Source organism: Ovis canadensis, chromosome 7 (genome assembly GCF_042477335.2).
Source record: "Ovis canadensis isolate MfBH-ARS-UI-01 breed Bighorn chromosome 7, ARS-UI_OviCan_v2, whole genome shotgun sequence".
Classification (NCBI taxonomy): Eukaryota; Metazoa; Chordata; class Mammalia; order Artiodactyla; family Bovidae; genus Ovis; species Ovis canadensis.
Window position 1 is genome coordinate 26,672,753 of NC_091251.1, and position 22,771 is coordinate 26,695,523.

The 22,771-nt window shown below is 38.9% G+C and overlaps 1 protein-coding gene and 1 non-coding gene across 2 annotated transcripts in view; one reads left to right on the plus strand and one right to left on the minus strand.

Moving 5' to 3' along the window:
- The window catches only part of IQCH (IQ motif containing H), a 229,438-nt gene that overhangs the window by 78,863 nt on the left and 127,804 nt on the right, over positions 1-22,771 (plus strand). The window contains 3 exon segments of the mRNA XM_069597379.1: positions 2,693-2,821; positions 17,274-17,353; positions 19,361-19,399. Of these exon segments, the coding sequence (XP_069453480.1) occupies positions 2,693-2,821; positions 17,274-17,353; positions 19,361-19,399 (248 nt within the window).
- Positions 16,183-16,273, minus strand: TRNAY-GUA (transfer RNA tyrosine (anticodon GUA)). The gene is given in 2 exon segments: positions 16,183-16,218; positions 16,237-16,273. It is a non-coding gene; the product is annotated as a tRNA-Tyr (tRNA).

The window sequence follows — 22,771 nt, forward strand, 5'->3', positions numbered from 1 at the left end:
GGATAGGGCCCAGGAATATCCATTTTTAATAAAAAATTCTCTCTCCAAATAATCCTGTGGTAAGTAAATTTACCAAGTAGCTCAGTGGTAAAGAATCTGCCAGTCAGTGCAGGTGATGTGGGTTCCATCCCTGGGTTGGGAAGATCTCCTGGAGGACAAAATGACAACCCACTCCATTATTCTTACCTGGAAAATTCCACTGACAGAGGAGCCTGTTGGGGTTACAATCCATGGGGTCACTAAGAATCAGACACAACTGGATGAGCATGGCCGTGCACACACACACGCACACACTCACACAAATGAACTGAAGACTTCTCTTGGAATCATTGTTTTGGAATCACTGTTTAGCTCCCCCATCATTCTTCTGAATTCCTTTAACACTAGACTTTAATATCCTGAATGTGATATAATATAGTCCTTAGGGGTGATAAGGCAAAAGAAAACAGTATTTATCCCTCTTAGGATGTGTGCCAACTTCTTTAGCCTAGTCCAGTTTAGAACACAGTTTTTTTACTTAGATTTCATTGAGACCCAGAGTTCTTTATTTTTCTTCCTATTACCTGACAGCAACAAGAAGCTGAAGCCCTATCACACATCTATGTCAAGTACTCCCTGACTTTCTGGCTTCAATATGATGCATGCATACAAAGTCTCTTCAGTCGTGTTCAACTCTTTGCAGCCTGGACTATAGCCTTCCAGGCCCTTCTGTCCATGGGATTCTCCAGGCAAGAATACTGGAGGTTGCCATGCCTTCCTCTGGGGGATCTTCCCAACTCAGGGATCAAACCTGCATCTCTTTGGTTCCTTTTATTGGGACCACTTTACCACTAGCACCACCTCACATTAAGTTGCCCCTTAATGTGAGTTTTGCCCCTGACAGCAGGCTTTGCTCAGATATTCATTTACTCATTGAAGTAAAAACAATGTCTCCTGTCCTTGAAAAACCGTGGCACTGGTCATATTGACACATGTGGTCATGTATGGATGTGAGAGTTGGACTGTGAAGAAGGCTGAGCGCTGAAGAATTGATGCTTTTGAACTGTGGTGTTGGAGAAGACTCTTGAGAGTCCCTTGGACTGCAAGGAGATCCAACCAGTCCATTCTGAAGGAGATCAGCCCTGGGATTTCTTTGGAAGGAATGATGCTAAAGCTGAAACTCCAGTACTTTGGCCACCTCACTGAAGAGTTGACTCATTGGAAAAGACTCTGATGCTGGGAGGGATTGGGGGCAGGAAGAGAAGGGGATGACAGAGGATGAGATGGCTGGATGGCATCATGGACTCGATGGACGTGAGTCTGAGTGAACTCCGGGAGTTGGTGATGGACAGGGAGGCCTGGCATGCTGCAATTCATGGGGTCGCAAAGAGTTGGACATGACTGAGCGACTGAACTGAACTGAACTGATGAGATCTAGGAATTGTAAATTAGTTGCAGTAATACTACCCATGTTGCCCAGTTACACTAAAACAATCTATTTGGGCATTCACATCTTTTGGTAATATGAGAAATGTCTAAAAGGAACTCTTTTTTTTTTTTTTTTTTAATTTTTAGTTTTTTATTTTTTAAATTTTAAAATCTTTAATTCTTACATGCATTCCCAAACATGAACCCCCCTCCCACCTCCCTCCCCAGAACATCTTTCTGGGTCATCCCCATGCACCAGCCCCAAGCATGCTGCATCCTGCGTCAGACATAGACTGGCGATTCAATTCACATGATAGTATACATGTTAGAATGTCATTCTCCCAAATCATCCCACCCTCTCCCTCTCCCTCTGAGTCCAAAAGTCCGTTATACACATCTGTGTCTCTTTCCCTGTCTTGCATACAGGGTCGTCATTGCCATCTTCCTAAATTCCATATATATGTGTTAGTATACTGTATTGGTGTTTTTCTTTCTGGCTTACTTCACTCTGTATAATCGGCTCCAGTTTCATCCATCTCATCAGAACTGATTCAAATGAATTCTTTTTAACGGCTGAGTAATACTCCATTGTGTATATGTACCACAGCTTTCTTATCCATTCATCTGCTGATGGACATCTAGGTTGTTTCCATGTCCTGGCTATTATAAACAGTGCTGCGATGAACATTGGGGTACATGTGTCTCTTTCAATTCTGGTTTCCTCGGTGTGTATGCCCAGAAGTGGGATTGCTGGGTCATAAGGTAGTTCTATTTGCAATTTTTTAAGGAATCTCCACACTGTTCTCCATAGTAAAGGGAACTCTTTTTAAAAAAATGAAATGTAACTCATTATAACAACAGAAATGCGATTTCAAGCACACAGATTTTCTTTCTTTCAGAACCAAAGATCTCCTTAATTATGGACTGTGTACCTGATTCCTCTGAATTTAAAAAGAATACCAATATTAGTAATAATTGAAAATGCCATGATGTATAAAGAAGTTTTTGTTTGCATTGGAAGTATATTTCTATCTTGAAATTACCATAGTACAAGTTTATTTCAAAATACCACTATTAGAAATGCCATCTTTTTTCCTTCGGTTGTTAGAAAAATAGATAGGACACATACTATGGCTATTTTTTCATGCAAAGGATTGAGGCACTAAATGTACTCTCACAAATAAACTAATCAATAGAGAAAGTTAAAATTTGTGAAATTTATAGAGTTCAGACTTTGTGGAAGTCCTTGAAATTAAACTCATATTCCTCTAACCTTCCTTTTTAGGGGTTTTAAGTATGATAGAACGAGGATTGATTCCACCAGCAGCAAAAATTACCTTTCAGAATCCACCTATTATACCCAGAGCGGCTCCTCTGCATCGCTTTCATGAAGGACGTAAGATTTTAGCTACCGGTAAGACATACTTCTTAGTTGGGGATAGACAGAAATTACCAAAAGCTACTCTTCTAGTATCCAACTTTTATCTTCAGTAATAGGACAGACTTAAACTTGTAATGGTTCTGAGTTGCAGTTTACTGAATAAAGCAACTTTAGTCTTTTTGTGAAATGCCTACTTAGGGCCTGTGTTTTCTATGTGTGAAAAGTTGGTATTTTTAAGGGATTTGCAGCTTGGTTGGGAAAATAAGACAGATATAATAAAAAAATTAATAACAATACATAGCATTACACACTAAAAACCAAATGGGTGTTAAAGTCTAGTACTGTGAGTATTCAGAATGATTACTGAGAGGTGAAACATTAGAAGACTTCAAAGAGGAGGCTGGCTAAAATAGGAGAAAAGCACCCACCTAGGTATCTACTAAGTGGTTGCAGAACCTCAGGCAAGTCATTTACTTTCTCAGGGCCTCAGCTTTGTCGGTTATAAAATGAGGGTTTTTGGCTAATAAATTCATCTGCTCAACAAGTATTTGTTGAATGTTTGCTTTATCCAAGGTAGTTGGGGATTTGACAGAGAAAATAAGTCAATCATATGTATTCTTGTTGGTGCTTACATTCTAGTAGAAGATATAGATAATAATCAGGTAAGTAAATGAGAATTTAAGCTAAGGACAAGTGCTAGAAATAAAATAACATGGACTGAGAATGATAAAATGAAGTGATTACTTTGTTTGGGAGGGAAGGGTCAGGGAATGTATCTTGGAAGATGTTGAGATCCAAATGATGAGAAGGACCCAGTCATGTAAAGATCTAGGGAAGAGTATTTCAGATGTAGGACAGCATTGGCATAATGGCCAAGGGGATTAAGGAGGGAGTAAGCAAGAATGCTAATGGGGCTGGAAGGCCAAGAGAAGGAAGAGATAATGTTGGAGAGGTAGAGAAGACTGGAATGATGTAGGGTAGGACAGAGACCACAAGTTGTCTTCAAGGTTGATTCTTCCCTACTTCCACAGTAATTGAGTCATGGGTGGGCACATATCAGCTTGACCAGAGACATTTCTAGTCTTCCTTTCAGCTAGCTGAACTTGGAAACTTCCTTCCAGGTTCTGGACAATGAGAATGTAAGCAGAAAGGGAAAGGGAAACTTCTGGGTATGGTTTCTTCTTTTCATTTTTCTATCTCTGACTAGCTGGGATGAAGATATATATGATGGGCAAGCACTTTGGAGTCAAAAATGGAACTCCAGGTTAGGTCTGGCCAAGATACCCTGCCCACCTAGGACTCTTCCTTTCAACCTTTGTGTGAAAGAGAAATAAACTCTTAATTTGTTTAAGCCATTTAGTATGTCTTAAGATCTTTCTTTTTAAAAGCCTTACACTGTAGCAGAACCAGCAAGGCATCCTTTCAAATCATGATGAGGAATTGGATTCAATCCTAATTACAGTGAGAAATCACTGAAAAGTTTAAACAGGAGGATGAGGTGATCTGATTTATATCTTAATAAGACCATGATGAGTGCTTTACAGATAATGAGTCATACAGGAACATGAGTAGAACCAAAAAGACTAGTTAAAAGACTGTTTTAGTAAACCAGGTGAGAAATGACGGTGAATTTAAGGAGGATGGTATCAGTGGATATGAGGAGAAGTAAACAAATTCACATTATATTTTATTTTAGAGGTAGAGCCATGAGGAATGACAGAAAGAAATGAAGAATGGCGGACAGATAGGAGTGAGGAAAAGAGAGGCATCAGGGATGAATATGTATGAATGAATATGGATGAACATACCCCAATTTTGTATCCATTCTACTGTTGATGGGAATTTCAGTGGTTTGTACCATAGAGCTATTAGGGGTAATACCACTATGAACATTCTTGTATATGTCTTTTAATGTAAATATATATATACACCCTGCTGTTGGATACATATCAAAAAGAATTGCTGAGGCATGGGGTAAACATATGCTCAGATTTAGCAGATAACACCAAATGGCTTTGCAAGGTGTTTATACTGATTTATTTTCTTACTAGCAGTATATGATAATTCCAAATGATATATATCTTTGTCAACACTTGATATTTTCTTTTCTTTGTTTATTGCTTTGCCACCCTGAAGATTGTTGTGGTTTATCTTTGTGGGTTTAATTTCTATTTCCCTGATGACCAATAAAGTTAAAGAGTTTGTGGGGTTTTTTTTCATATGTGTATTGCTCATTTGAGTATCTTCTTTTGTAAACTGACTTGAAATGTCAACATTTTTTAAAATGGGTTGTTTTTCTTTGTTATTTATAGTATTATGCATGTATCCTGGATTCTAATCTGTTATCAGTTATAGGGGACTGGAATGCAAAAGTAGGAAGTCAAGAAACACCTGGAGTAACAGGCAAATTTGGCCTTGGAATACGGAATGAAGCAGGGCAAAGGCTAGTAGAGTTTTCCCAAGAGAACGCACTGGTCATAGCAAACATTCTCTTCCAACAACACGAGAGAAGACGCTACACATGGACATCACCAGATGGTCAACACCGAAATCAGATTGATTATATTCTTTGCAGCTAAAGATGGAGAAGTCCTATACAGTCAGCAAAAAGAAGGCCAGGAGCTGACTGTGGCTCAGATCATGAACTCCTTATTGCCAAATTCAGACTTAAATTGAAGTAGGGAAAACCACTAGACCATTCATGTATGACCAAAATCAAATCCCTAACGATTATACAGTGGAAGTGAGAAATAGATTCAGGGGATTAGATCTGATAAGCAGAGTGCTTGATGAACTATGGACAGAGGTTTGTGACATTGTACAGGAGACAGGGAGCAAGTCCATTCCCAAGGAAAAGAAATGCAAAAAGGCAAAATGGTTGTCTGAGGAGGCCTTAAAGTAGCTGTGAAAAGAAGAGAAGCAAAAAGCAAAGGAGAAAAGGAAAGATATACCCATCTGAATGCAGAGTTCCAAAGAATATCAAGGAGAGCTAAGAAAGCCTTCCTCAGTGATCAGTGCAAAGAAATAGAGGAAAACAGCAGAATGGGAAAGACTAGAGATCTCTTCAAGAAAATTAGAGATACTAAGGGAACATTTCATGCAAAGATGGGCTCAATATAGGACAGAAATGATATGGACCTAACAGAAGCAGAAGATATTAAGAAGAGGTGGCAAGAATACACAGAAGAAGTGTACAAAAAAGATCATCACGACCCAGGTAATCACTATGGTGTGATCATTCACCTAGAGCCAGACATCCTGGAATGTGAAGTCAAGTGAGCCTTAGGAAGCATCACTGCTAACAAAGCTAGTAGAAGTGATGGAATTCCAGTTGAGCTATTTCAAATCCTCAAAGATAATTCTGTGAAAGGGCTGTAATCAATATGCCAGCAAATTTGGAAAACTCAGCAGTGGCCACAGGACTGGAAAAGGTCAGTTTTTATTCTAATCCCAAAGAAAGGCAATGCCAAAGAATGCTCAAACTACCACAAAATTGCACTCATCTCACACGCTAGTCGGACACAACTGAGTGAGTTCACTTTCACTTTTCGCTTTCCTGCATTGGAGAAGGAAATGGCAGCCTGCTCCAGTGTTCTTACCTGGAGAATCCCAGCGACGGGGGAGCCTGATGGGCTGTCTATGGGGTTGCACAGAGTCGGACATGACTGAAGCAACTTAGTAGCACCAGCACCAGCAGCACACACTAGTAAAGTAATGCTCAAAATTCTCCAAGCCAGGCTTCAGCAATATGTGAACTGTGAACTTCCAGATGTTCAAGCTGGTTTTAGAAAAGGCAGAGAAACCAGACATCAAATTGCCAACATCCGTTGGATCATAAAAAAAGCAAGAGAATTGCAGAAAAACATCTATTTCTGCTTTATTGACTATGCCAAAGCCTTTGACTGTGTGGATCACAATAAACTGTGGAAAATTCTGAGAGAGATGGGAATACCAGACTACCTGACCTGCCTCTTGAGAATTCTGTATGCAGGTCAGGAAGCAACAGTTAGAACTGGACATGAAACAACAGACTGGTTCCAAATAAGAAAAAGAATATGTCAAGGCTGTATATTGCCACCCTGCTTATTTAACTTTTATGCAGAGTACATCATGAGAAATGCTCGGCTGGATGAAACACAAGCTGGAATCAAATAACCACAGATATGCAGATGACACTACTCTTATGGCAGAAAGTGATGAAGAACTAAAGAGCCTCTTGATGAAAGTGAAAGTGGAGAGTGAAAAAGTTGGCTTAAAGCTCAACATTCAGAAAACGAAGCTCCAGTCGATCACTTCTTGGGAAATAGATGGGGAAAAAGTGGAAACAGTGTCAGACTTTATTTTTTGGGCTCCAGAATCACTGCAGATGTTGACTGCAGCCATGAAATTAAAAAACACATACTCCTTGGAAGAAAAGTTATAACCAACCTAGACAACATTTTAAAAAGCAGAGACATTACTTTGCCAACAAAAGTCTGACTTCAAAGCTATGGTTTTTCCAGTGGTCATGTATGGATGTGAGAGTTGGACTGTGAAGAAAGTTGAGTGCTGAAGAAGTGATGCTTTTGAACTATGGTGTTGGAGAAGACTCTTTAGAGTACCTTGGACTGCAAGGAGATCCAACCAGTCCATCCTAAAGGAAATCAGTCCTGAATATGCATTGAAAGGACTGATGTTGAAGCTGAAACTCCAATAATTTGGCCACCTGATGAGAACAGCTGATTCATTGGAAAGAGACCCTGATGCTGGGAAAGACTGAAGGCAGAAGGAGAAGGGTCGACAGAGGATGAGATGGTTGGATGGCATCACCGACTCAAAGGACATGAGTTTCAGTAAACTCCAGGAGTTCGTGACGGACAGGGAGGCCTGGCATGCTGCAGTCCATGGGATCACAAAGAGTCAGACACGACTGAGGGACTGAACTGAACTGAACTGATATTATGAAAAATTTTTTCTACTCTGTGGCTTGGCATTTCATTATCTTACTGGTGTCTTTGTTTTTAACTAAAATTTTAAATTTATTAATTTTAGGAAAAGTTTGGCTCTGCTGAGTCTCTTCTGCTATGTGAGGGCTTTCTTTAGTTGCAGTGCACTGGCTTCTCACTGTGGTGGCTTCTCTTGAGGCAGAGCAGAGGTTCTGGAAGGCACGGGCTTCAGTAGTTGTGGACACAGGCTCAGCAGTTGCGGCACACGGGCTTAGTTGCCCTGCAGTATGTGGGATCTTCCCAGATTAGGGATCAAACTGGTGTCCTGTGTATTGGCAGGTGGATTCTTTACCACCAGACCACCAGGAAAGTCCTGTTTTTAACTGAACTTTTGATTTTGAGATAATTGTAGATTCACATGCAATTGTAAGTAATAATACAGGCAGATCCTTTGCACTCTTAACTCAGTTTCCCCATAGTAGCATATTGCCAAACTACGGTACAATATGGCAGCTGAAATATTGATACAGCGAAGATGTAGAACATTTCCTCTAGCTCATGGATTCCTCGTGTTATCTGCTAATAGCCATAGGCACGCCCCTCCCACCCCCCACTCCTTTAAACCCTGGCAACAACTAATCTGTTCTCTATTTCTGGAATTTTATCATTTCAAATATGTTAGATAAATGGACTCTTACAGTATGTAACCTTTTGGAATTGTCTTTTTCACTCAACATAACTCTTTGAAGATTTAATCCAGGTTGTTGCTTATATCAGTAGTTTATTCCTTTTTGTTGCTGACTAGTAACCCACAGTATGAGACTACCACAACTGTTAAACTGTTCACCTGTTAAAGGATGTATGGGTTGTTTCCAGCTTTTGGTGACTATGAATAAAGTTGCTGTAAACCTTTGTGTACAGCTTTTTATATGAACCTGCATTGTCATTTCTTTAGGACAAATTCCCAGGAGCATAATTGCTGGATCTCATGGTAGTTGCGTGTTTATTTCCTCCACATACATTTAGAGCTACATCAGACAGTGTTATGATTTCTATTTCAAACATCAAATATAACTTATAAAACTCAAGAAGAAAAAGGAAGTCCAATGTTTTTACCCATATTTTTGCTTTACTGTGTTTTCTTCTTTTCGGATGTTCCAAAATTCTTTCTTTAATCATTTTCAATCTATTTAGAGTATTTAGCCACTGTTTAGGGTCTGAGTAAACAATATTGCTCCTTAAGAGTAATATTGCATAGGAACCTGGAATGTTAGGTCCATGAATCAAGGCAAATTGAAAGTGGTCAAACAGGAGATGTCAAGAGTGAACATCGACACTTCAGGAATCAGCAAACTAAAATGGACTGGAATGGGTGAATTTAATTCAGATGACCATTACATCTACTACTGTGGGCAGGAATCCCTTAGAAGAAATGGATTAGCCGTCATAGTCAGCAAAAGAGTCCAAAATGCAGTACTTGGATGCAATCTCAAAAACAACAGAATGATCTCCGTTCGTTTCTAAGGCTTACCATTCAATATCACAGTAATCCAAGTCTATGCCCCAACCAGTAATACTGACGAAGCTGAAGTTGAACGGTTCTATGAAGACCTACAAGACCTTCTAGAACTAACACACAAAAAAGATGTCCTTTTCATTATAGGGGCTGGAACGTAAAAGTACGGAATCAAGAAATACTTGGAGTAACAGGCAAATTTGGCCTTGGAGTATAAAATGAAGCAGGGCAAAGGCTAACAGAATTTTACCAAGAGAACACACTGGTCATAGCAAACACTCTCTTCCAACAACACAAGAGAAGACGCTACACATGGACATCACCAGATGGTCAACACCGAAATCAGATTGATTATATTCTTTGCAGCTAAAGATGGAGAAGTCCTATACAGTCAGCAAAAACAAGGCTGGGAGCTGACTGTGGCTCAGATCATGAACTCCTTATTGCCAAATTCAGACTTAAATTGAAGTAGGTAGGGAAAACCACTAGACCATTCATGTATAACCAAATCAGATCCCTTGTGATTATACAGTGGAAGTGAGAAATAGATTCAAGGGATTAGATATGATAGACAGAGTGCTTAGTGAACTATGGACAGAGGTTTGTGACATTGTACAGGAGACAGGGAGCAAGTCCATTTCCAAGGAAAAGAAATGCAAAAAGGCAAAATGGTTGTCTGAGGAGGCCTTAAAATAGCTGTGAAAAGAAGAGAAGCAAAAAGCAAAGGAGAAAAGGAAAGATATACCCATTTGAATGCAGAGTTCCAAAGAATAGCAAGGAGAGATAAGAAGGCCTTCCTGAGCAAGCATTGTAAAGAAATAGAGGAAAACAATAGAATGGGAAAGTCTAAAGATATCTTCAAGAAAATTAGAGATACTAGGGAACATTTCATGCAAAGATGGGCACAATAAAGGACAGAAATGGTATGGACCTAACAGAAGCAGAAGATATTAAGAAGAGATGGCAAGAATACACAGAAGAACTATACAAAAACGATCTTCACGACCCAGATTGTTGAAGCCAGGCTTCAACAGTACGTGAACCGTGAACTTCCAGATCAAGCTGGATTTAGAAAAGGCAGAGGAACCAGAGATCAAATTGCCAACATCTGTTGGATCAACAAAAAAGCAAGAGAGTTCCAGGAATACATATATTTTTGCTTTATTGACTATGTCAAAGCTTTTGTGTGGACCACAACAAACTCTGGAAAATTCTTATAGAGATAGGAGTACCAGACCACCTGACCTGCCTGCCTCTTGAGAAATCTGTATGCAGGTCAGGAAGCAACAGTTAGAACTGGACATGGAACAACAGACTGGTTCTAAATAGGGAAAGCAGTATGTCAAGGCTGTATATTGTCATCCTGCTTATTTAACTTATATGCAGAGTACATCATGAGAAACGCTGGGTTGGATGAAGCACAAGCTGGAATCAAGATTGCTGGGAGAAATATTAATAACCTCAGATGTGCAGATGACACCACCCTTATGGCAGAAAGTGAAGAAGAACTAAAGAGCCTCTTGATGAAAGTGAAAGAGGAGAGTGAAAAAGTTGGCTTAAAGCTCAACATTCAGAAAACTAAGATCATGGTATCTGGTCCCATCACTTCATGGCAAATAGATGGGTAAACAGTGGAAACAGTGACATACTTTATTTTTTTGTGTTCCAAAATCACTGCAGATGGTTACTGCAGCCATGAAATTAAAAGATGCTTACTCCTTTAAAGAAAAGTTATGACCAAGCTAGACAACCTGTTAAAACACAGAGACATTACTCTGCTGACAAAAGTCCGACTAGTCAAAGCTGTGGTTTTTCCAGTAGTCATATGCAGATGTGAGAGTTGGACTATAAGAAAGCTGAGCACCCAAGAGTTGACACTTTTGAACTGTGATGTTGGAGAAGACTCTTGAAAGTCCCTTGGACTGCAAGGAAATCCAAACAGTCCATCCAAAAGGAAATCACTCATGAACGTTCATTGGAAGGACTGATGTTGAAGCTGAAACTCCAATACTTTGGCCACATGATGCGAAGAACTGACTCATTTGAAAAGACCCTGATGTTGGGAAAACGTGAAGGCAGAAGGAGAAGGGGACGACAGAGGATGAGATGGTTGGACGGCATCACTGACTCAATAGACATGAGTTTGAGCAAGTTCCAGGGTTGGTGATGGACAGGGTGGCCTGGCATGCTGCAGTCCATGGGGTCACAAAGAATCGGCCACGACTGAGCGATTGAACTGAACTGAGGGTCAGAGTACTAGTGATAAATTATCTTCATTTTTCTTCATCTTAGACTGTCTTGATTTCTCCTTTATTTCCTAAAGGATATTTTCACTAGCTTTAGGATTCTGTGTTGACAGTGCTTTTCTTACAGCATTTAAAAAAACTTTGTGCCACTTCCTTTCTCTTCCATGGTTTCTGATGAGAAGTCCACTGTCCTTTTTTTTTTCTTCCATAGGTAGGTAAGGTGTTGCTTTTTTTCTCCTGTTTCCAAGATTTTTCTCTGTCTTTAGTTTTTATGAAGCCTTGACCATATCTTAACGTGGATTTCTTTGGTTTTATCTTGTTTGGGATTGGCTCACCTTCTATAGAGTTGAGTGTTTTGCCAAATTTGGGAGGTTTTCAGCCATTATTTTTTTGAGTACATTTTTTTTTCAGCTTTGCCCTGTATTGCCTGTCTTTATAGGCTACATGATACAAATGTTAGCTCTCTTGGTAGAATCCCACAGGTCCTTGAGGCTCTGTTCATTTCCCCGCCCCGCCCCGTCTCTTTTCTCTCCATTGTTCAGATTGGGTAATTTCTATTTTTCTGTCTTCTAGTTCACTGATTTACCTGTCCTCTACATTCTGCTGTTGAGCCATCCACTGAATTTTGTATTTAGATGACTGTATTTTTCTGTTCCAGAATTTCAATTTGTTAAAAAAAATGTACACTTAAAAATGGTTAAGATGATAAATGTGTGGTGTTTTTTTTTTTCTGGCTGCACTGCACAGCTGTGGGATTTTAGTTCCTGGACCATGGATTGAACCCAGGCCATGGCAGTGAAACCACCGAATCCTAACCACTGAAACACCAGGGAATTCCTTGTTATGTGTACTTTAACAGAATTAAAAATTCACTTTGGTTCCTCCTTACATATTCTGTTTTCTTTGTGGAGACTTTCTATTTCTTTGCTGAGATTTTATATTATTTCATTTGTTTCATGTATTTCTGTAATGCTTGTGGATCATTTTTATGATGGTTGCTTTAAAATTTTTGTCAGGTAATTTTAAGCTTTCTGTCATCTCAGTGTTGGTATCTATTCCTTGTCTTTTTTCGTTCAGTTCCTGGTTCTTGGTATGGTGAGTGATCCTCAATAGAAACTTTGTCATTGTGGATATTGTAAGACTCTGGTTCTTATTTAAATCTGTTTTAGCTGGTTCCCCTGATACCCCTGTTAATTCTCTATGCCCTTGAGAAATAAGCCAAATTAGCTACAATATATCATCCTGTGTATGCATTGCTGGATTTCATTTGCTAATATTCTGTTTACCGTTGTTCAGGGGTAAGGTTGTCCTAAATTTTTCCTTTCCTATGTTTTCCTTTGGATTTAGTAGCCTGGTGAGCTTTGCCTCAGTGAGTGGAAAAATGTCTATTCAGGTCCTTTGCTCATTTAAAACTTAGAGTTATTTGTTTTTTTGCTGTTAGGTTGCATGAGTTTCTGCTGTGTATTATATATATATATATGTATATTTATCATCACAATGTACACTTTAAATATCTTATAATTTCTTTTTTCAATTATCCTTCAATACGGCTATAATTTTAAAAAATAGAAGGAACAAATAAATAATATGAAAATGAAAAAATGCAGAAACTGCAGATAGATATTTAAAAATAATATGATAACAATGTCAATACATTTAAAAAAATGAAAATTTTCCTAGAAAAATCTAAATTACTTAAGTTAATTCAAGAAAAAAATAGGAAACTTAAAGAAAACAATACCGTTAGAAAATTTGACTTGATAGGTAAAAATATCTGTCTTACAGATGGACATGTGCATACCTGCACACACACACACACACACACACAAACATAGCAAACAACGAAGGCCTCAGGTCTTTTATAGGCAAGCTTTACCAGTTTTAAAGATCAGGTAATTCTTATATTAAATGCCATAGTGAAACAAAAGAAGGTGAGCTTGCCAGCTGATTTTATGAAGCTACTATAACTTTGGTACCAAAACTAGATGAGGACAGTGCAAGAAAAAATGTCTAAATCAATCTTAGGAACATAAAAAATAACATTCTAAATACAGGTTAGCAGTATGACTATAACGTGTAAAATATATAACCAGCAGGAAACTGCTGTGTAACATAGGGAGCCCAGCCTGGTGCTCCGTGACAGCCTAGAAGAGTGAAATGTGGGGGGAGGGGGACTCGAGAGGGAGGGAGTATGTACAACCAGCATAAAAGCCCGATTCATATCGATGTATGGTAGAGACCGCCACAACACTGTAAAGCAAGTATCATCCAAAAATAAAAAGGTAGCAGTATGTTTTTACGTTCATCATAATCAAGGATGGATATGTGGCAGATTCAACATTAGAAAAATCAAACAATATAGTTCAGCACATTAACAGATTAATAAAGAAAAAACTCTATGATCATCTTAATACACATCAGTTTAAAAATCGTAAAACACAGTTCAACATTAATAATAAGAGAAAATCTTCTGGGCAGAAAAGAAGTAGAAGAGAATTTTCTGAACTTGATTGTTGTCTTCAACCAAAAGCCCAAAGCAAACAGTGTTCTTAGTAGGGAGGCTTTAGAAGTATTCTGTTGGTATTTCTTCATTAAAAGCAGAGACAGTTCAAGGATGACCACTGCTGCCCTCAGTCTTACTGCCGTCACTGTTGGACATTGTCCCTGAGACCCTGGCACGTGCAATAAGAGGAAGTGTGGTATGAGCGAAGGAACAGGAGGGAAGGGTACCCATCAGGCATGTATGTGACTGCAACTATCAGAAATCCTATCTAGCAGGGCTTAAACAGTGAGTTCATTTGTCTCGTAAGGAATCAGGAAGTAGGGAAGCTAGCGATGATGGTGCTTATACACAGCGTTGTAACAACTCTCTTTCTGCTTTACCTTCTTTAGCTTTCATTCATCCACCTCACAGCTCTAAGATGACTCCTGCAGATTTGTGCCTTAACATGCTCATTCCAGGCAGGAAGAGGGGGAAATAGTAGCACCAGTCTCTTCCCAGAAGCCCTTGAACGGGCCTCTCTTCACTTCTCACTGGTCACACGGCCACTGTTAAAGACAAGAAAGGCTGAAAGTGAATGTGCAAGTATAAGATTAGGATTAGTATTAGGATTGGGAACATAAATGAAATACTTAGTATTATTGATTATGCTTGGTCTAATCCATTCATGAAATTCTGTTCTTTGAAATATGTTTAATATCTGGGGCTCACTTAAAATATTACTTGTTATCTAAAATTTAAATTTAACTGCATACCCTTTAAAAAAAATTGTTTTCCTTAATCTGGAAACCCTAGAAGCTGGGGATGTTGATACCCTGAAAAAAGTTGAGGTTCTAAAATTAGCAAGGAAAAAAGTGAGATGGCTTCTTGGGAAGCACATAACAATAAATTGCTACCATAAGAATCATACAAATATTTCCAGAAAGACAAGATTTTTTTTTTCCCCCGACATTGAGGCTAAATTTACCCTACAGATTTTTTCAGAATGGAAACTGAGTAGCAAAATAGGCAGTGTCTTAGGATGCAGACATTCATCAAATGCATGTATCCCATAAAGTTCAAGGCCATATGAAGTTATAAATTTAATGATAGTATTTCTGCAGGTAACAAAGAAAAACCTCCAAAAATTTTTTTAGAGATAACCATTAACCATGGATTATCCATGTGAAATTGCAATCATATCTTTATCCTACCAAATTTCAGTGAAATTTTAATAAATTCCTTTAAAAAGGAATTAATAAATTTAATTTAATAAATTCCTTTAAAAATTATGCCCACTTCACAACTACTATTTTGTTTCATCATGGTAATTTAGCAATAAGTCTCATTTGTCTGCAGGAACCTGAAAGTTAAACAAAAAGTATACTGAAGTTGCAGATAATAGGAAAAACAGGCTTTATGGGTGGATCTGAATTCATACTATCCTCAGTATTCAGTGTGAACTGACCTTCAAAGTTAGTGAGCCAAGTTCAAGTGGAAACTGGGTGGGAGAGCACAGAAGTCAAGGCAAAAACTTGTAGGATGAAAATGGTGTCTTCACACACTACAGTCGTCCCTCTGTGTCCACAAGGGATTTTTGGTTCCAGGACCTGCCATGGGATACCAAAATCTGTAGGTGCTCAAGTGTCTTCTATAAAATGGCATTGCACAGTTGGCCCTATTTATTTCTGGGTTCTGTGTCTGTGGATTCAGCCAACCTCGGATAGAAATTGGTTGAATCTGTGATGCAGAATCCATTGTATAGCCAGTTGTATGGCCAATTGCCTAACCTTGGGGAAGGTGGTGGGCAGTCTCACAGTATAGGAGGATCGCTGGAAGCAGAAAAACCAGAAAGGTGGTAAAATAGGGTTTGTCCAACACAAAGTCTTTTGTGGAGGTGATCTCTAGTGCTCAGACAGTGGAATTCCTGCTACTTTTTAGGAGATGGCTGCAGACATTCCCTGCAGCCTACTTGAGGCAGTGTGAGAGAGCCGAGTGCTCAAAGTGGAATTCTACACTGTATATGGATATGCTGTATTTAAAGAAAGTGAAAGTTGCTCAGTCGTGTCCAACTCTGCAACACTATGAAATTCTCTAGGCCAGAATACTGGAGTGGGTAGCCTATCCCTTCTCCAGGGGATCTTCCCAACCCAGGAATCAAACCAGGGTCTCCTGCATTGCAGGTGGATTCTTTACCTGAGCTATCAGGGAAGCCAAAGTTTATTACCTCCTTTGAGCTGGAATCAAACCAGCGACCTAAGGATGACAGCAGCTTATCACCTTTACAGTCCTCTGCTCTACCAGCTGAGCTATCGAAGGGTGCTGACATTTGAAGAGTACCTGTTAATTCTTTCTAAGATTGTTGTTAGAGAACTGACAGAAAAGGGGTGGGCTAAGGAAATAAGTAGAAAGAAGCCTCACTTCTTTGACTCAATTAACTATATAAATAAATTGTTTGTTCTCTTTCTTAAAAAGAGCAGTGTAAGGATTTTTCTCTCCTGAGAATGTCAGATTTGAGCTGTTTTGTAAAGGCAGCTGTCTTTGCTGAGACCCTAGCACGTGCAATAAGAGAAAGCATGGTATAGAGAGATATATATAGTTGCCTGTCAGGCAACAGGAGAGATTCCATTTCTCTCACAAGCATTATCTAGCATGTAGGCTTACCTCCACTTTGGACTAGATGTGTTCTCCAAAAGTTGTTGCTTATAGATTTATTCCAAAAACAATATTTACTTGTGTTTCTCACTTGCTTTATTTACCCCAAGCCTCTTAAATTCTTTAGAATTGTCTTTTTAAATGATTATACATTACAATAGTCCATCCTATATATAGTTACTGGAAAAGGAAATGGCAACCCATTCCAGTATTCTTGCCTGGAGAATCCCATGGACAGAGGAAACTGGCAGGCTATGGTGTCATAAGAGTCGGACACGACTTAGCGACTAACCCAACCATCCTGTACCTTTAGACCGAACTTGGGAATACAGCTATTAAAAGAAATCTTAGAGTGAAACATTTTATAAGACAAAGATAACTTTCCAAATTGCTTTCTTTAAAAATGTGCCTCTTTCTCTAATAAGTTTGCATAGGGGAGTTGACCTTATATTCTGATGGAACTGTGGCTCTTCCATGCTCTTTGCTTTCCTTTTGAAGCCAGTGATCACAAATGTTTCATTGAATTGATACAAGAATGACTGGTAGTGAACAGTGAATCGGTGACAGAGCCAGCTGACTTTTAAGGTGCAAACCCAACAGCATCAACCCAATGAATCAGTCTCTCTTTTTGGAAGAGGTAACGCTTCTTCATCTCTGTCCACAGCCCCGTTTGCTGCACCCCAGAGAACAGAGTCAATTCCAGAGGAAATGAAGCCTCTCTCTCTCAAGAGACAGAGATCAAAGGTATTCATACTCCTAACTAATAAAATAAAATTGTTCTAATTTACAATATCCTCAGTGAGATTTTTGGTAATATGCGCATGTTATAGAGTTGTATGTTTCTCATAAAACTAAATATTATTTCTGCTGCTGCTGGGATGCATTTGATTTTAAAAGAGAAGATTGTTCTGCAAGTAAACTCTACCATGACAATATCAGTAGGATCTAAAAAATTCAATCATGTTCCATTGTTTCTAGACTAACTGACTCAGTTCATCTCTACTGCTATCTGGTCAAGGGCCCAGGAGTCTGGAATACAAAGCTTTATATACAAATTTGTGTTCCATGGGGTATATTATTGTGTGCTGTGTGCTGTAGGTACTGTGCTTAGTAACTCAGTCATGTCCGACTCTGAGACCCCATGGATTGTAGCCCACCAGGCTCCTCAGTCCATGAAGATTCTCCAAACAAGAATACTGGAGTTTGTTGCCATGCCCTCCTCTAGGGGACCTTCCCAACCCAGAGATTGAACCCAGGTCTCCTGCATTGCAGGCAGATTCTTTACCATCTGAGCCACCAGGGAAGCATGTTATTGTGAAGTTTCCTTTATCGTTAAGCATAGGATAATAGAACAAGTTCCCCAGTTTTAGACAGATATCTTAATGCGGAAGGGAAAGGGACTCTATTCTCTGACCTTGGGACCTCAGAGTACAATGCTCATCCCAGTGGAGATTCTCCTGGTTTAAAGGTGCTGGACTTTTATAGCTTGCTTTCTTATGTTTATGAGCCACAGACAGACTTGTGATAATTGAAACTTTTCAGCATAGAAGGAGACAGCTGGCAGTGTTTTTCTTTTTTCTTTTTTTCTGGGCTTACCCTATGGGGTCATGTTTACAGCTGCTCCCATTTAAAAAAAAAATGAAAGCAGAATTGATGAATGACACAGAAGAAATTAATCCCACTGTGTCTACATAGTCAACTGTTACCTGTTCTTTGTAGACCTTATCTTTTAACATCCACGCCTTCCTCAAGATGTTTTCACTGTATTTGTAGCACGGGTGGGCTGTTTCTCCTTAAGAGATTTCCAAGCTGTTTATGTAGCAGTATGTCATGTGACATCCCAGTTGCCATGGCAAATATTTGTGTTTCGTGAAAAACGGGGGTTAAGAAAAAAATTCAATGTAAATGGCCAAATCCCAAAACAGACAGGCCTTCAGGCTAGTGTTTGGCCTGCACCATCATTGTTTCTATCTCAGCTGTTTAACAGGCTGTGTGTGCAAGGCCATGGGCTAACGTGCATAATGGGAACAGGCGGGCACACCTGTTTTGCTTCTCACCGTGTTGGCACTCTCAGGCTCCACAGTTTATAGGTAACAGAGCTACAGGTAATGTAAATATGACTAAGTTTTATCCAGTGAGCGGAATACCTCAAAAAAAAAATTTTTTTTTTAAATAATGACATTTCCTGAGTGCTGATTAACCCTGCCTTTAATTTCCTGTCTACTGACTTCACCAAGCTTTCCCCTAGTGCTAAAAGCAGTAATATCTAAAGATTTTCCTAATAGTCCCGAGTTGCTACATTTCTGAATTGACTCTTTAATGGTAAATGAAATTATTCATAGTCTCTGTGGAAAGTGTCCTAGTGTGGAAGTTGAAAGGCTAAGAGGAAGACTGTGATAGGCCTGGCCTCGTGATAAACCTAGAACAGAGCTTGGATCGGTGCCACATAGATAAGCCCTTTCCTGAAAATGGAACTTGGCATCTGATTATAGTTTGTCGTTTTTAGTATTTATTTTGTCAAACTCTTTTTTCAAAGCAAACAGGGCTGTTGGCAAGCAGCGCATCACTGTCTCGGGGTGGGGAAGGTCTTTCTAATTATTAGCTCCTGCCTGCCTGGAAAGAGGGAACAGGCTGGCCCAGCAGGGAAAGCTGGGGAAGTGGGGGGAGGGGGGACCCTGTGCCTTCTATTTGCTTTGTAAAATTACCCATGAGAGTCATTTTGATTTAAACTGTGTCTGTTCTTCATTGTAGTGGAAAGGCAGAAAGTCAAGAGGATATCATGATAAGAAGGTCTGTAATTTCTGTGACTAGTTGAAATTTGGGGTCTGTCACCTGATGTCCCTTCCTTTTGCTTCAGGGCAGAAGTATGGGAGGCGGGTTTGACAGCTGGAGACCAATGAAAGTTGTTTCCCTCTTCTTTTAGAAAAGAAATTAAATCATGTTTTCAGAAAATATGGTTCATTTAAAATGAAAAACACTCCCCCCTCCCTTTTGGGACTGAATTATTTCTCAGGCTGCAGTCCAAAAAAGTGATTTAGCATACTCAAATTTTTCTGAATCACATCAGTCTTTGACCTCTATCAGAGATTTTTGTCTTTTAAAAATACACTTAAAAATGATAAAATACGAGAAGCAGACTCCAGTTGTTCTCCAGCACGTGCTTACACACGCGCACAGGGGTGTGCGTATGTGTTCGTACACATGTGCACTGCACTCTGCATCTATGACGTAACAGGTAAGGGTGTGGGATTTAGAGTTAGGCTGACCAAAAGAAACAAGGAAACCAAAAAGTTGGAAAAATAAAACAGTCCCCACAAAGGAAAGTGCATGCCAGCAAGGAACATTCCATAGGGTCATGTGTGGGTAAGAGAAGTTCCGAACATTCAGTTAGTAAGGAGCAGAGCAAGAGAGAACCAGATTTTCCTCTTACTAATAGAGGAACTTTGAGCAAAGTACTTCAGTTCTCCGTATACCACTTTCCTCCTCTGAGAAATGGGGATGATACCTCCTTTCTCTAGGGTGGCTGTGAGGATTAGAGGTGTTATCATGTGTGGAAGTACTTTGGAATGATAAAGTACTTATTTCACAATTCACTAGTCTATTTTTAAGAGCATCTTCCAGGCCTCCTCCTCTTGGTGACCTTACCAGAAGGTAAGTCAGAGGGAGTTTAGTCACCCCTTCTCAGTGAAAAAGAGTTCACGCTTTGGGTCTCTTCATACTCCTGCAGAGCTGAGAGCAGACAGGGCTCTATTTACAGCAGTGACAGCATATAGTCGTTCTGAACCTAGACAGAACGTGCTCCCGGACAAACTAATCAATTCAATCCAATCCCCTAACTTCCCTTTACTTCCTGCTGTGAGGAAACTGTGAGCTTGCTTCTGCACCTTAAAATTAGGATGTGCTTTAAGAATACTAAGGCATTCTCTATCTGGAATATTTCTAACAGCTCATATTGATTGTGTTCTTAAAACATGCACTAAGTATTTTCCATACCAACTGAATGCTTGTAGCAGCCTGGAGAAATCTCTGTACTGTCATTGCCCCCAGGCCCGCACAGCTGGTAAAGAGGTGCAGAGGCTCCAGAGTTTGTGCCCTGTCCCCATACCAGGTTATGAACTTTTCCCCATGGACTGGTTTCCAGATACTATTACTACTACTTTTACTACCAGCAGCTAACATGCATGTGTACCTTATCTGTGCCACGCACTGAACTTTTTACAAGGAACATCTCACTTCATTTTTACAACAACTCTATGCAGTAGGTACTATTATTACTCCCATTATACTGGGAGGACCTACATACAGGGAAGTGAAGGTCATCCAACAAGTGGTAGAGCCGGAATGAACTGCATGACCGCCTAGAGCTCCGAACATTAGACATTTTTTAAAATCTCAATAATTTTTGATGGAAATCTTTCTAAAAGACATATCTCTGCCTCCCTAATGTACTTTTAAAGTGTTCTCTAATCAGTATCATACATGTATATGTCCAGTTTCTGGGGTCTTTTTATTTCCTTCGGTATCAGGACAATGATTGTCACCTCTGTGCTCAGGTCTGCTTTAATTGGCTCTGAATTCAGCAGCCTTTTCTATCTGCTAGATCATTTAACTAAGTATCAATACATTTGGTTGAATGATAAGTTTGAGTCAATCAAGTTCAGTGTAAGGATCCAAGGAATAAAATAATAGACCATAGTAGAGTTTGTAGTAGTTATTTCAAGAAATCAAAAAAATAAAAAATAAAAAAGGAATCTAGTTCAAAGGTTTGAAGTTTCTAAAATTGCCTCTCTCAACAAATAAATCTTTTTATTATTTTAACAACTAGGAACATCTCTAGTGTTAAGATCCACTTAATTTTAATTAATATTTTGATTTTAAAAATCTACCTGTATAGATAAAACAAGCAAAGAAATGCATTTATGGGACATAAGAGTCCAGGTTGAATACATGAGTGTGTTTGCTTCTGAGAATGGTGGAGGGAGAGGAATGAGCTAAAATGAAATATAGAGAGGACTTCAGTTGTCCCTAATGTTTTGTTTCCATTATTTAAACATATATAAATAAATATATTTTAATGTATGATATAATTATAAATGTATAAAATGTACTGCATTTTAAATATTAAAATTTTAATATATATTTTTTGTCTTCTTTGCTTCATATATATATGTGTGTATATATGTATATATCTCATATATCTCTATTATATATAATCTGTATTATCTAACAGTAGGACTTCACAGAACAACATAATTCATCCTCATGGAGGTCCTCCTGATTTAAAGATACTGGATTTTCTTAGTTTACTCTCACGAGTTTATCAGTCATGGATATATATATATATATATATATATGTGTATGTATGACATTTATATGACAAAATATGTAATATTTATATGTCGAAGAAGACAAAAGATTAATGTACGTCCATGATAGATGTTTTTATTATTCTCTATACTTTCCTGTAATCTAGAGACTTTTTCCAAACTAAAGGAAAACAGATAGAAAAAGGAAATCCTGTTTCTTAAGCCATACACTCTATTGTAAAATATCCTTTGGTATAGAAAGATTAGGTTTGAGTGGTAACACTGTAATATCAAATGCGGGGTCTTAGTTCTCTTAGTTACTGTTGTTACTGTCTTTTGTATTTTCCCATCACATATTCTTAATCCTCTTGTTAGAAAACTATATGTTACACTGTAGCTGAACTATTTTAATCAAGCAACACATGTTAAGTTGAGCATGTGACTGGCCTGCAGTCTCCTTTCCCCTATCTGTATAAAGAGGATATTAGACCAGGTCATTGTTTCTAAGCAGTTTCCACATCCCCTATGACACTCACCCTGATGGCCCTAGGAAAAGGAGAAAGGCAGAAGCCATTACCTGATTGCTTGACATTAAATTATAAATGTCAAATTATTGATGAGTATTAAAGGGAAATAGATGGGGAAACAGTGGAAACAGTGTCAGACTTTTAATTTTTTGGGCTCCAAATCACTGCAGATGGTGACTGCAGCCATGAAATTAAAAGACGCTTACTCCTTAGAAGAAAAGTTATGACCAACCTAGATAGCATATTCAAAAGCAGAGACATTACTTTGCCGACTAAGGTCCGCCTAGTCAAGGCTATGGTTTTTCTAGTGGTCATGTATGGATGTGAGA